Below are 13,935 nucleotides of genomic sequence, written 5' to 3' on the forward strand. Positions count from 1 at the left end.
AAAACACAAAAGAAATAAAAAAAAAAAAGAAAAAAAAAAGAGCAAAAGACTACCCGAAAGAAATCAACATTTCAAACAGGAAAAGAAAACAGCACCTTGCACAGTCATTGTTCTCTGCCAAATATGTCTTCAAATCTTCAAAGCACTTCTTCTCCAAAGGTTCAACTTCTGAATTATGAAGTTTCAGAGCAGGCCATAACTTCGATAGTACACAATAAACAAGAACCTACGACAGTGGAGGATTTTTACAATGGCTTGAGCAAAAACAAAAATATACTAAATTTCTAATCTGAAAAAGTAAAATGGGCATCACCTGAGTGAAACCACGTAAGCTATGGTGATGGGAGGTTAAGAATGGAACTATTGGAGGAAGGAGCTCATTCAAATGCTTTATCTGAACAGACAAATCACTTGAATGCAGGATTATGTTTGCTGCTATGAATACATAGGAAGAAAGTGCCTGCAGATAAAACAGACATATTAATTGATATCGCCAAACAGCAAGTCATGCAACCAAGATTACCTGTGCCCGCATGGTGTAATTGTGAAAAATAGGAATTAGCTGCTGCTCAGCCTGCAACAGATATGAATACATTATGAGTTAGTATCGATAATTGATACTAATAAGTCAAAACTGAAAATATCTCTAAAAGATAATAATAAGCAAAACTCAAAACTGAATATAACTCTAAAAAGGTTCTTATGTAGTGACTATATGATTACCATAATACGAACCAAAATAAGTAAAAGAAACAATCGAGCTGAGATAAAAGAAAGCAAAAGGTTTATACTAACAAGGAAGTTCCTTACCAGTGTTGGGAATTTCAAGTATATCTGTATGGCAAATGTTTCCAAGTACTGTCTGACAGCTGGTAAATTGTTTCTCTACATAACAACAGTAAGGTGTTACTTGACATTATTAACAACATTACCAGGATTGCTTCGTTAAGTGCCAAGGGATACATGCATTCATGCACTCCAAAGCTGAATATATGATCCAATGAGATATATAGACTTATCGGAATATACTGACTCTTGCACAACCATATGACTTTGCGACACCAAGTTCGTACTGTGGAATGTGGATAACCATCAAGAGTATTTTATACAATCAACGTAAGAAGTAAACAAAGAACAAGATCCATGTGCTTTGAGAATAAGTAGGAAGAGGCCTTGCATTAGTGCAAGGAATCAAAATCAAGGACAGGAAGAAAACATAAATTTATCAACAAGGGTAAGAGCAGCTGAAAACAGGTGCAGCAAAAATAATATAACCACATTTGACAGAGAAAAGATGTACTAACATATAGACAAAGATGCAACTTAGAGGTGACTTCTTCAACTATATCCTCCTCGACAAAGTGGGACAATACACATATCATTTGCCAAGCACGAACTTTGCGTCTATGAACCTGATAAAAGAATGGGGCCATTGTAAATACAATAAAAAGCAAGAACCTCTAAGGTGAACTATAAAACCAAAGAGGAGTTAAAAGATTGCTTACACTGCTATATTTTTTGTATAACTCCTTTGAGAGATCTTTATCATTCACCTACAGTCAGCCAGAAGAGATTTTAAAAAAAAATTAGGATTGAAAAACTTGGATCCCTCATGACATAATTTAACTAGGTGTCGAACTGCGTACTATGAAAGAGCAAAGAAGTGCCAATTATAAGTATTTAGACTCTGCAAATAGTATAAGAACCAATCATGAACATTTTGGAAAATTTAACTCACTGGAATTTTATTATGTCTTTGCATATAGAAGAGCACCAGAAATTTAATTCTAAACTTTTTAATAAATAAAGATCCTATAGATCAAAAACATTATCATTTAGAAATTACCTAGAACGCAAGTAAAAAAGAACTGAATCTGTTAAGAACATGCTGAACTTAAGATGTAAACCACAACTGACAACTGTAATATATTGATGCCGCTACACTTCAGCCCAATTTTCCAAGATTATAGCCCATACCGCAGAATCGAGGAGCTCCAGTAGAAAAAGTTTTCCACATTGAAGGGCAGACAAAGATTCTTCAGTTTCCAATGCTTCCTTCCTATTGCATAAGTTTCCTAATTGATAAAAGAGAACAGCAACAGATACACGAGCATACATTTCTGTATTAATAAACACCTGAAAAACAACAGACAACAATTTACAAATTAGTGATATGTTATAAAACACCAAATCAAGTATCACCACAAAGATTGTGCTGATGCTGTAGACAAAGAATATTCTTATACAAAAGAGAATACCATAAACTTGATTATGAAATATTATGACCAAAGACAAGAAATAATATTGTAATGATGGCAATTCTGATAAGCAAGGATTTAAGTGTCATGACACGGGGTCGTGTCGAAAACTTACGGACATCGTACAGTCCAGTGCGTGCCGGAAACAAAAAGTATATTTGTGCCAACACATAATAGCATGAAATATTCATTTTCTTTAGCAACAAAATATTCTAATTGCTTATTATGTATCTTTATCAAATATTTTAAACTTTATTGAGAAAATTACTTACTAATTTAAAAAAAAGAGAGTTTTGAGCTATGTCATCGACACGAGAGCTGTATCGTACCAATATTTTGTTGGTACAATACAGCACGGTAGATACGGCCCATACCGATGGGCAATTAAATCCTTCGATAAGCATCCAAATATAATGGAACAGATGGCTTTTGATACTCAAAGTACCATTCCTAGTATTATAAGGTAGACAAGCACGGCTTTGTTTACCATTAACTGATAGTAACATTTCAATAACATCGAAATGGATTTACCTCTGTGAACTCACAATCTGGGCTTTGAGCTAACAAAGAAACTTCAGCTCTTGCATCATGGTTTTCTGATCGCTCAGCATCAAAGTCCTCATCAAAAGCCACTATTAGGGGCAAAAAGAAAAATAAAGAGGGCTGGAATATAAAAGAGAGAACAAGCTGACAAAAGTACAAAAATATTCCCCACAAAGCAAATTCTTGGAAATAAATGGCAGAAGAAATAGCACACCAGAGCCATATAAAGAGAGCAACTTCAATTCTTTTATGTAACACTTCAGTACTTTTGGGTGTAACAGCCATAATCCTGTCAGATGCAAAGCTGCAAGACGAATAGTGCGAGGACTTTTCACACCTTCATCAAGTAGTTGCTCAACAAACTACAGAAAATAAAGGTTTATAAATCACCGCAAGTGGAAGCTTAGAAGAGATACGAGGGTCAGCACAGAAGAGAGGTTAATGACAAGTAGACTAACCCATTTTAACGGGCCTTTCCCCTTTCCATCTGTCTCATGCATGTTCAAGTCACTAAATACTGCAGGATGCAAAACTGCAGATAAAAGAGCAGCAATAGGTGCAACTCTACGTTTATTGCAGCTAAGGTGTAATAACCAGGAAGATTTCACTAGTTGCCTCATCATCTGCAGAGCAAACAAAGATAACTTTCAGTTAATAGAGAGATTTACCATGAACTTGTGTACTCAAAAAGGTATGTCATAGTTGACCATCCTCTATACTATCTTTGCTCTAATAGTCAGTTGCACCACCAGCTAAAAGCTAGTGATGTGATATCCTTCCTTCACGACATCAATACAAAACGCTGGTCAAGGTCAGAATGAAGGGAATTATGAGATACTTCAACACAAAATAAAGCTCTAACCATGAGGCCTTGACTTCATGTTGATCAAGACATCTACAATAGCAAAAAGCAGCAATTCAAATTTCAAAGCTTGTTGCCGTGCATTAATTTTCCTTCTTATGAACTCATTTTACACCTTTCCATATAAATGAGCAGATTTGGTTTTGGAAACACCTTCTCTAGAATATATTAACTTTGCCCATTTCAAGCAAGTATTTAACTAAATGTTTTGAACCGTTAGAAGTTTTATTAGTAACAAGATTATGCAAAAATACTGAGCACATGAATATTACCTGACAATCGACCTTGGAAAGTGAGGAAATTTCTTCTCTTGATCTACAGGAGTGTAAATTGTTCTGAGAAAGCCCAAAAACCAGTCTAACACATCTCAATATGGACAGGACAGAATTTTCACCAGCATTTTCAAGGCTGTAAAGATAGATAAGATTAGTGCAGAAACTGAATAGAGCAAAAAACAAGTAATAACACAACAAGTTACTGCCTTACTTATTCAAAATAGAATTGATTAATGGCCCAAAACATAAGAACGAACAGAGACTGTTGCTTTAGTTTACTTCACAAAAAGACAAAGTTCTTTGCAAGGACAAACGAGAAAATAGGGGGAGATATAAGAACATTTGACTACTAGGTAAAATATTGAGGATGGAAAGCAAAAAAAGGAACATTTAATACATTCCCATCACATAAACAAGTATAGCTACCTTAAAAACCAAAATCAGTAATAGAATCCTCAGAGACACACCTTTGATTTATTTAGATAATAATAAATTAGTTTGATTGCCGCTGCTGAACGAACCGAACCACATGTAGAAGAATTTGTATGTGTTGTGGTACTTACTATGCAAGGGGCAACTATCAGACTCAACTGATTGTTGCATCAGCGTATGTTATAATTATATGTCATGCCAGAAAAAAAAATAAATTTACACTCACCCAAAACAGAAAAAGTGTATTCATTTCAGCTGGATAAACTGAAATCTGGCAGAGCAGACCGTAAATCAGATTTGATAATGCCATTGCTTCCAGGAACTATGTGAAAACATCCTGTCCTCTATTTTTAAAAAAATCTCAGAGAAGGCAGTTTCGAGAAATATCATCAGTAATTACCTTTCCACAATATCAGAAAAAATGGTCCTGAGAGTTGAGTCTGCAAATAAGCAATTTGAACACCCTCGATGAATTCCTTTCCCGCTAACACTGTACGGAATAGCAAGCAGGGACTCCATACAAAGCCACTGAATCACAACAGTTTGTTTGTAAACCTCCATTCAACTTAACAGTCAAAATGGCATAAAGATTTCCATAAGACTCGTCCAAAATCCAATAAAGAACAGAGATATAATTATTAGAACGATAAGATCCCTGGCAAAATTCAAACCTTCCAATACATTAAAACTGCTCGCCTGCTTCGTGTCAAAACTCCATTTGCAAGGAGATCGTTGATGTTGGTGAGAAAGCTAATAGCGAGCAAATCTAATGAAGGCTCTCTTTCTCCATTTAAGCACTGCGGCTTGCTGTAAGCCTTCGTGAAATCAAGATTAAAAGATGTGACGCCAGAAGACAACGCACTCAATACATAAGCCAGAGCTTCATATGCAGCTAAACGAACTTCTGCTCCAGTCTACTCTGGGATAATAATAATAATAATAATAATAATAATAAGAAGAAGAAGAAGAAGAAGAAGAAGAAGAAGAAGAAGAAAGATAAAAGAATCATTATAACACTCTATGTTGTCAACTAATTTCTATAGATAAATGTATCGTAGTGATTCGACATGCCTCTGTAGCATAGGTTGGAGATTGGATAACTTTCCAAGAGAATTCTGATAGGAAAGTAAATGATGAATTAAGGGAAACATCCTTTGCATGCTGACTGCACCATGACAAAACACAGGCAACAGTCCTCATCAACAAAACCTGTCCAAAAGGGAAAGGCATGATTACCTAAGAACTCGTATATGCTTAAATGTATAAAACTGTGCTGACTGTGTTGATGCCTTGTCAATACGATAAGAAACGGTCAGCACAGCCTGTGCAAACAGGCATTTAATCCTTGGTAAAGGTAATTCAGGAAAGGAATGTAAAGCAATAACAATGTACATATATATATAGAGAGAGAGCTTTGCTGGTTACTATAAGTAGTAAACAGCTAGGTTTACTACTGATTTGCTTTCGATGATAGAACTTCCAAATCGACGATCGGCACCGTTGAATATGATCTAAACCATTTAAACAACATAGAAATCAATTTCATACTTTTTCGACCTCACTAACCTGACGATCAAAAGGTCACAAAATTTGTAATTTTAATGGCCGGTATGGTGCATTTGCTCGCTTAACAGTATAGAAGAATCCAAATCAGTTAAATTTGTATTGGAAAATTCTTTAAACTACTTAAAACAAGATCTAGACTCTAGATCTTAAATACAAAATTGTATAATCACTTTTGAAGGATATTCATTTTCAGCCATTCATTTTATGTCCATTTGATGGACAAGAGAACAATATCGAAAACGCATAAAATTTGATTTACAAATAGTTTTAAATAGTCTAGATCATGTTCAACGATCCCAATCGTCGAATTGGAAGCTCTATCATCAAAAATAAATTGATAGTAAACTTAGCAGTTTACTACCAACAGCATTTTAGCAAAGCAGCATTTTAGCAAAGCTCTCTCTCTCTCTCTCTCTCTCTCTCTATATATATATATAAAAGAAAGCAGCAGATCTAAATCTTCTCTAATGCGCAAAAATAAAAGAATTGACAAGTGTAAAGTACTCCATTATAATATCTCATATCCTATTGAGGTTAAAGAAATTTGTATGTATTTCAAATTGAAAGGAAGTACAGCTTGCAACACAGAAGAGGTCATAAATGAAGCCAGACGCCTTTGACTCGGGCCTCCAAGCTTTCCCTTGACAGAACACGGTAAGTCAGTCTCTTCTGTCACATCTACTGACAGCAAAAGGGGACACACCGATTTGGCAAACACCACAAGTTCCTCCTGCAGTAATAACCACAATGGTTTTTTTTTCACTTATGTCTATAGATACTTCAATGAAATTGGTAGAACTGGATAAGCAGATGTTCTCATTTACCATAATCGGAAGTAATGAAACTGTAAAGTTTTCACAAATGGAAATTAAAAGAGGACAGAATTGATCCAATCTGTTACTCATTAATTTCCTCCAATTAATTTGAAGTTCCTCAACCATTCTCAAAATGATAATGAGAAACTTAATAGACCTCCACTTTATATTCTGGTCCTCTGCAGAAAGATTACTGCCATAGTTCCGTAATAACTGTAAATGAGAACAAAGTATTAACAAGTCATTCATATGAATATCTATAGAAAGAAAGGAAATACAACATATATTTCCAATTAAAGAAACAACAGCAAGCAATCCTACTGAACAACCAAATCAAAAAGAAAGTAGGTCCATGCTAAGTCCAATAAGCATGTGACAAAAAGCACAATTTCATAACAATCAAAAGCAAGCTCACCAAAGCCCAAAAGTGGGTAAAAACACATTCCTGTAAGCTATAAAACTAATTATATCGCATGCAGACAACATAGGGTAGGTAAATGTACACAAAGTCTACCCAGTCTGAGCGACAACATCCGGGGGGAAAACTCTACGTTGGTAAGATCACATTGCACATGCTACAACATCCCAATAATTGCTGCTTATAAATTGCTATTTATGACAATTGCCTCACATTAAGACGACACAAGATAGAGAGAAGAGAAAAAGCCTAAACAAATGTTCCAATACTATACATAAATTAAGCGAACAAAAATAAAATGGTGAAACTCAAATTATTATATAAAAGTTATTCCTATAGCATTTAATAACCACCTCATACATTAATATATGTGGTGGCACAAAGATAACGTTCTCAGGGTAAGAGAACACAGAACAAATCATAAAGCAAAATTGTCGTCTGAGCTAACATTTTAAATTTACAAAAACATAAAGCAAAACAGGTTAATATAACCACGCAATAATCAAGTATCGCAGAAATCGAACCTTGAATATTGGCTCTATATGTTGCTCCGAGTCTATGAGAAGAAGAACCCTTGCCCACCTTTGCGCCTCAGCTTCCCATGCACCTACATCCTCATCATCAAAAGTATACAACCCTTCTGCTGAGTACGTGTGATTTATGAAGCTTGTCGGGAAACTGATAAGCTCATTAAAAAAACAAGAACTGGTATCAACAGGGCATTGGTAGCTACTATGCACGAGCCATTGCTGCACGATTCCTCTTAATGATCCTAAGAGAACAATGTGTGTGTAAAACAATATATAAGTGAAAAAAGAAGATGCAAGTTAAGGCCAAAATAAAGAGAGGACTTGATGAATAAAATAAAGTGAAAGCAAAATCAAGATTCAGCAGATGGCAACAAGTAAATAGAATGGACGGCGTCTAAATGATTGCTGTGAGCAAACCAGCTAGTGTTTGGTTATTTTAGTTGTACGATCAATTCATCATCGTTAATTAGTATAGCAAGAATGGAAGTGAAGTGAACATAGTGTACAAACAAACCATCAAAATCGTATAATGCACTGCTTCCAGTAGTAAAAGAAATGACACGAGAACTAACAATAATACAGTGGTCGAAATATGAAAATATTTTTTTCTAGTGCATACCAGTAAGATCAGTAAACTCTCGAGGTACCGATGAAAGAAAGTGCAAAAGCAGATCAAGTGGGACATCAGTTATATTTATCAAGGCTGATGCAGCTTTAAGAACCTGCTGACAAACTGGGAGCCATCATAAAGGATATATTCAGAATTACTTTGTGATAATCGGTAATGAGATACTAAAGTAAGCACCACCATAATCTTGCCAAGATACGAACCTTTAAGACGATAATTTGGATTGAAGTGCTGTTTGCTTCTCTCAATAACCACCCCCAAAGCATCCAATACATCTTCAGGACTGACGGGCAAAAGAGTAACTCCACCATATATTGTTTCCTTTGCCTCTGAAGTAGCAAGGGCACAACTTACATCAGTTCCCCCCTGTGTATCTTCAGACCACCCAGCAGAAGAAGCAATACAAAAGGCAAGAGCCATTAATCCAGCTCGACCAAATGAATCATATTTAGCAGCGGATGCTAAGGACCAAACCAGCGACAAGCGGACACTGCAATAAGAGTTAGGTAGTCTCACAAGTGAAATCAACCCAAATTAAAGAAATGCAAAAAAAAAATATATTTACTCTACTTTGAAATAAAAAGAAGAGAAAACAGACTAAACAACCCACCACGAACTACGTATCTGCAAAATACGTGTTTGATACCTATAAATGTGCTGGAACTAAAGAGTGTGACAGGTCAATTATCACCAAGCAATGACATACGAGAATTACGCTGAAGAACAAGCTCCTATTTTCGGAGGTTCTCATGAGATGCAAACCCATTGGATTCTCTCAAGCTCACAGATGAGGATTAAGTAAGACTAGAAAACAACAAAAAATGTATCAATGCCTAACTATAACTAAAGAGGAATGTGAAGATTTCCCCTCTCGACAAGTGGAAACATCTAATCTGGCATTTTTTTTTTAGGTTTTACAAACACTAGGTAAAAAAAGGATATACATTTCATCTCTCACACTGATATGGTAATAATCAAGAAAGAAAGGGAAGACAAAACAAGGAGAAAACGGTAGAGCAGCCACAATTTTACAGGCTCATAATATTATAAGGGCGTAGGACTAGCAGGATTGAAAAAGCCAAGAAAAGGCAATGGTACAAGCAAGTCAAAAAGTTAGCACCACGAGGCCACAGACTATATTGTATAGAACTAGTGAAGTCAGCAAGTGCACAAATCTGGCAAGAAACGGAGGCATGGGAGTCATGTGGTACAGCCGTACAGGAGGAACAAAAAGTAGTAAAGTTTTATGCTATCTTGTACTTCACTTGGTGACTACTGTATGATCCAAAAATTGTACCTCAACATCATTTGGCGGGAAAATTCATGAAAGAACTTCGCAGCACCTTCTATCGTTTTTGAACTATAAACACCTCTCACACCTGCAACGAAGTACAAAATATGTGAACCATAATATCAGTTAGCTTTTTGAAGAGTAAGCACGATAATACTTAACACCTTCACTACAGGGTCTTCAATTGAAAAATGAGAGTAACAATTGAGTAAAACCAACCGAAGTCCTTGTGGTGAACAACATCGTTCAATCCATTTATAAGAGGACCAAGAACAAAGTCTTTGGGAATTCTTTGAGCAAAATTGTCATATTGTTTCCATCCAATGTCCAAAAATGATTGCATAATTAAACACCGCACTGAAATAAAAATAAAAAATAAAAAAAATCATGAACGCGACTTTCAGCTGTCAGTAATAAAAACAAGCAAAATACGTTACTCAAATATAAAACAAAAAAGAACGCTGACCTTGAGGGTTTTCATGAGAAAAACCACGTTCCCACAATACAACCATCCAACTTAAAACTCCCTCGAGAGTTTCCATCTGGAAATGATGGCCTCCATGATCTACAGAATCCAAATAATCACTCTGTGATCGAGACTGAAGCAACAAAGCTACCTGAAAGTGAATACATTGGTAAAGGTATTTTTTTAATTAAAACCAAGTAAAAGAAATCGGTAATATTGTTATAAATTTCTGATGCATCTACAAAAGACCAGGAATATGGCTCTGTACTAAAGCAAGAAAGAAATAAATTGTCATTCCCTCATAAGAACGCATGCTAATGCTGCTGCAAATGCAGGGACTTAAACAGCCTGGTCTAATGTCCAATATGAGCATCCATTATTAAGTAGAAAGATATCCAAAATAGTTACTGGATTTTTCTAACTTCTAATCCGAAGTGCAGGATAAAGCTTACCTGGTGAGTCCAAGCAGCCTCAACTAAATGTGTGCCGTATTCTTCCAGCGTTTCATATAGTAACAAGAAAACCTTCCATCTGTCATAACTACTTGAACAAAATTGATCCGAATGGCATACCTCTCCCACACCTAAGGACTTTGCTTCTTCATCAGCCCATCTTTCTCTTTTTGTCATAGTGGCATGTGATGAAGTCCGACAATACGTGGCAGCCGAGCTTCTCTTGGCATCTTGAGGGAGTTTAGAATCACCAGAGCAGTATTGATCAAAATCGCTTTCAGTGGAAGAAGAGCAATTTCTTAGCAATATTTTAATGACATACAAAGCTTGCTTTCTCACTGAACCATCTCTATCAACCTTGAAACATCAAAATGGAAGAAATATGCGGAATCAAGAAATAACACCACATCCCCAAAAGGTAGAACTTTATTCCAAGCGAAAAAGCATACAAACAGAACATATGGCCAGCAAGAACATACGAACATGAAGGTACAAGAGCATACCAACCCTTTGCGAACTTCCTCCCAGAATTCTTTTGTGTCTCTTATATCAAAGTCTTCAGAGCTATCATATTTTGCAACAGTTTCGCATTTTTCTACATGGTGAGAGAAGTACAACGAGAGGATACTGTATGCATCAGATCGCTCCTGACGCCCCAAAGAAAACAGAGAAATACAGCACTTCCATATATCTTTCAAGACAGAGAACCTGCAGGATCAAATTGGGTGTGATAAATTATCCTTAAAAAGAAGAGAATGATACATTCACGAACCAGCATGTATCCTGAACACAGGAGTAATCTGCTCCTACCTGGAAAGTGTGAATTCTTTCTCATGAGCAAATACTGTGACCGAAGAAAACTCATTAAGCGAGCCGAGTAGGACCGGAAGAAGCATGCGGGTGGCACAAGATCGATAGTCCGGACTCTGTGTAAGCATGCAGAGCACCAATTTTGACAGGTCCCAAGTCAAATTCTGAGCTAGGGCATCCAATGATCTGCACCCTTCAATAGACATTAAATCTAAGCTACAATGCCCCTCCCTTATTTTCAATACGGCAATCAACAAAGATTTCAAGATACGGCAAGTCGTTATAAGTGGTAAAGATTGTGATGACACCCCTTCAAAGTTCCCGTCGACTGCTCCTTCGCTACTCCATTTGTAAACAGACAATTCATCATTCTGCGGAAGGCCCACGCCGAGGCCTATCGACCTGAGGCAGAAAGGCACGATGGTCGTCCCCAACAGCTCCCAAGATTCGTTTTTGGAAATGGCATCACATAGCAACCCAACAATCTGGCAGAAAGGGGGCTAGAAAGTGAATAAATGCATTCAAGAAGAGAATGAGAACCGAAGCATTTCGCTCATTACCGGATTGAGCAACTCCGTGTCATTGATTTTGATCGCTTTCAGTAGCGGCACGAACACTCTCCAGATTAGCGATCGCATCGCATCACGCGGATACTCTAAAAAACTTAACCAACAATCTAAGAAGATCGCGAAAGCAAAGTATCAAAAGAATTGGGCTTAAAGAATCGAAATTACCGGTATTCTTGATCAAATGGCAAAGTGCGGCAGCGTGCGACACGGCGTAGTTCGATTCAAGAACCTGCGGCCGAAGAGATCATCGATTTAAAACAGAATTGAAGAGTTATGTATACGGAGCAATGGAGGACGCAATATAGATCGATTCCTCTCACCTCGGCGGGATCAGGGAAAGCGCGGAGGAGAGAGACGAAGAGGTCGTTGGGGGAGACCGAGGCGGAGGCGGCGACGCAGTCGACGATCGCCGGAACGGCGGCGGGGGGCGCCGCGGCGAAGCAGCTCCTCAAAGAGGCGATGTAGGGAGAGAGAGGGGATAGGGGAGGTGGGGTTATCTCCTCCATTTCCTCCTCTTCTTCTTCTTCGCCTTTGTTTCTTCGATCCTTTCCCTCCTCTCTCTCTCTCTCTCTCTCTCTCTCTCTCTCTCTCTCTCCCTCCAAAACCTCTGCGCAAAACCCTAATCCTTGTTGGAGATGGACCCCGCGATGATACGAAATTAAATACCCTCTTTTTTCATCTATTTTTATTTACTAAATAAATAACTTAATATCTTAATCTCTTTTTCTTTGTGTCTCTTGATGCTATTATGTAATGTGTACAATATTGTAACATAATAATATTGTAATCAAACACAGAAAATACTTATGCTTTTCAAAACGGTAAAAGAATCTTTTCAAGATGGCGAACGACCTCGCCCTTTGAGGATTTCATATTGTTTGTTTAGTCTGCTCTAAAAATGGTGATAACTTTACATACGGTAGTCTTAGGAAAGTGGTAACACTTAAGGCACCGTTTGGTTCGGGTATAAGCAAGAACTAGTTATTACAGGGATAGGTACAAGTATGGGGATAAAAAAAATAGCGTTTGGATGAAAATTGGGTTGTTCCCGAGGATAAGAAAAATATTAGGAAGTTTTATATAGAAAATGGAGATGTTGGTGGTGATAAGCGAGAACTACTATTCTCGGGTAAAAAATTAGCGTTTGGGTATAAAGGGGGGATAAGGGCCTATCCCTATCCCTATTCCCAAACCAAACAGTGCCTAAAAAAATTTAATCAAAATGCTAAAAGATTGTAAAGAGAAAGATGAAAAAGAAAGTGGTAATACTATAGAGAATTTAATCAAAATGCTAAAAGATTGTAAAGAGAAAGATGAAAAATAAAGTAGCGAATAACGAAAATGAAATGAAAGATAATACTTAAAAGAATGATTCATTATGAAACAAAATAATCTTGACGGGTGAAACGAATGAGAGAACAGAAGAAAATAATATCTCGAGAAATGAGACAATCCTAAGATATCCGTAGAAAATATTTCGTGCAAAACCGTACAAATGGACCTGATACAACTAAATTGGTGCTTTATCTTTCTAATAGGTATGTAAATGAGCTTAAAAATAATTAGAGAGTTTGGTTTTCCAAAAATCGTAAAAGAATATTAAAAAAAAGCTTTTTCATAGTTTTTACTTATTAAACAAAAATGTTTTAAAAAATGAAAAGAAAAGTTCGCTATGAAACCTATAATCAGATTGAATTTAAGGGTAAAAGAAAGATCCAATACAAATTAAATAGAAACTATTGACATACTTCCTGGTACACAAATACTGATGTGATTATTGGATAAATATGAATTAAATATGTGCGATGATTACATGGAAGAGAATGTTTACGAACCACACTTTAAGATTCGGAATTTGTACTTCCTGTTTAATTAATTGTTTGCTTTGATGTTCAATGTTCGTGTAAACGGGAATTGAGGGACCACTATGCCTGCAACTTTGCATGAAAAGAATTTTTTGACCATAATAATGTACAGAATCTAAGTAATATTTTAGTCAAAGTAGAAAAGTAGGCCAATT

The 13,935-nt window shown here is 36.5% G+C and overlaps 1 protein-coding gene across 1 annotated transcript in view; it reads right to left on the reverse strand.

Annotated features, from left to right (window-relative positions):
- Nucleotides 1-12,481, reverse strand: part of LOC109714673 — a 15,625-nt gene extending 3,144 nt beyond the window's left edge. Inside the window, exons 1-28 of the mRNA XM_020239369.1 lie at nucleotides 12,236-12,481; nucleotides 12,081-12,144; nucleotides 11,907-12,001; nucleotides 11,347-11,831; nucleotides 11,040-11,244; nucleotides 10,537-10,893; nucleotides 10,085-10,235; nucleotides 9,838-9,975; nucleotides 9,625-9,706; nucleotides 8,531-8,817; nucleotides 8,319-8,432; nucleotides 7,694-7,941; nucleotides 6,761-6,964; nucleotides 6,511-6,666; nucleotides 5,442-5,579; nucleotides 5,042-5,284; nucleotides 4,771-4,898; nucleotides 3,936-4,071; nucleotides 3,260-3,424; nucleotides 3,016-3,163; nucleotides 2,790-2,890; nucleotides 1,978-2,136; nucleotides 1,506-1,553; nucleotides 1,305-1,412; nucleotides 811-885; nucleotides 524-574; nucleotides 314-460; nucleotides 96-226 (exon numbers count right to left, since the gene is read on the reverse strand). Coding sequence (XP_020094958.1) covers nucleotides 96-226; nucleotides 314-460; nucleotides 524-574; nucleotides 811-885; nucleotides 1,305-1,412; nucleotides 1,506-1,553; nucleotides 1,978-2,136; nucleotides 2,790-2,890; nucleotides 3,016-3,163; nucleotides 3,260-3,424; nucleotides 3,936-4,071; nucleotides 4,771-4,898; nucleotides 5,042-5,284; nucleotides 5,442-5,579; nucleotides 6,511-6,666; nucleotides 6,761-6,964; nucleotides 7,694-7,941; nucleotides 8,319-8,432; nucleotides 8,531-8,817; nucleotides 9,625-9,706; nucleotides 9,838-9,975; nucleotides 10,085-10,235; nucleotides 10,537-10,893; nucleotides 11,040-11,244; nucleotides 11,347-11,831; nucleotides 11,907-12,001; nucleotides 12,081-12,144; nucleotides 12,236-12,421 — 4,550 coding nt within the window. The 5' untranslated portion in view covers nucleotides 12,422-12,481. The remainder of the gene's footprint in view (nucleotides 1-95; nucleotides 227-313; nucleotides 461-523; nucleotides 575-810; nucleotides 886-1,304; nucleotides 1,413-1,505; nucleotides 1,554-1,977; nucleotides 2,137-2,789; nucleotides 2,891-3,015; nucleotides 3,164-3,259; nucleotides 3,425-3,935; nucleotides 4,072-4,770; nucleotides 4,899-5,041; nucleotides 5,285-5,441; nucleotides 5,580-6,510; nucleotides 6,667-6,760; nucleotides 6,965-7,693; nucleotides 7,942-8,318; nucleotides 8,433-8,530; nucleotides 8,818-9,624; nucleotides 9,707-9,837; nucleotides 9,976-10,084; nucleotides 10,236-10,536; nucleotides 10,894-11,039; nucleotides 11,245-11,346; nucleotides 11,832-11,906; nucleotides 12,002-12,080; nucleotides 12,145-12,235) is intronic.

Source organism: Ananas comosus, linkage group 8 (assembly GCF_001540865.1).
Source record: "Ananas comosus cultivar F153 linkage group 8, ASM154086v1, whole genome shotgun sequence".
NCBI lineage: Eukaryota > Viridiplantae > Streptophyta > Magnoliopsida > Poales > Bromeliaceae > Ananas > Ananas comosus.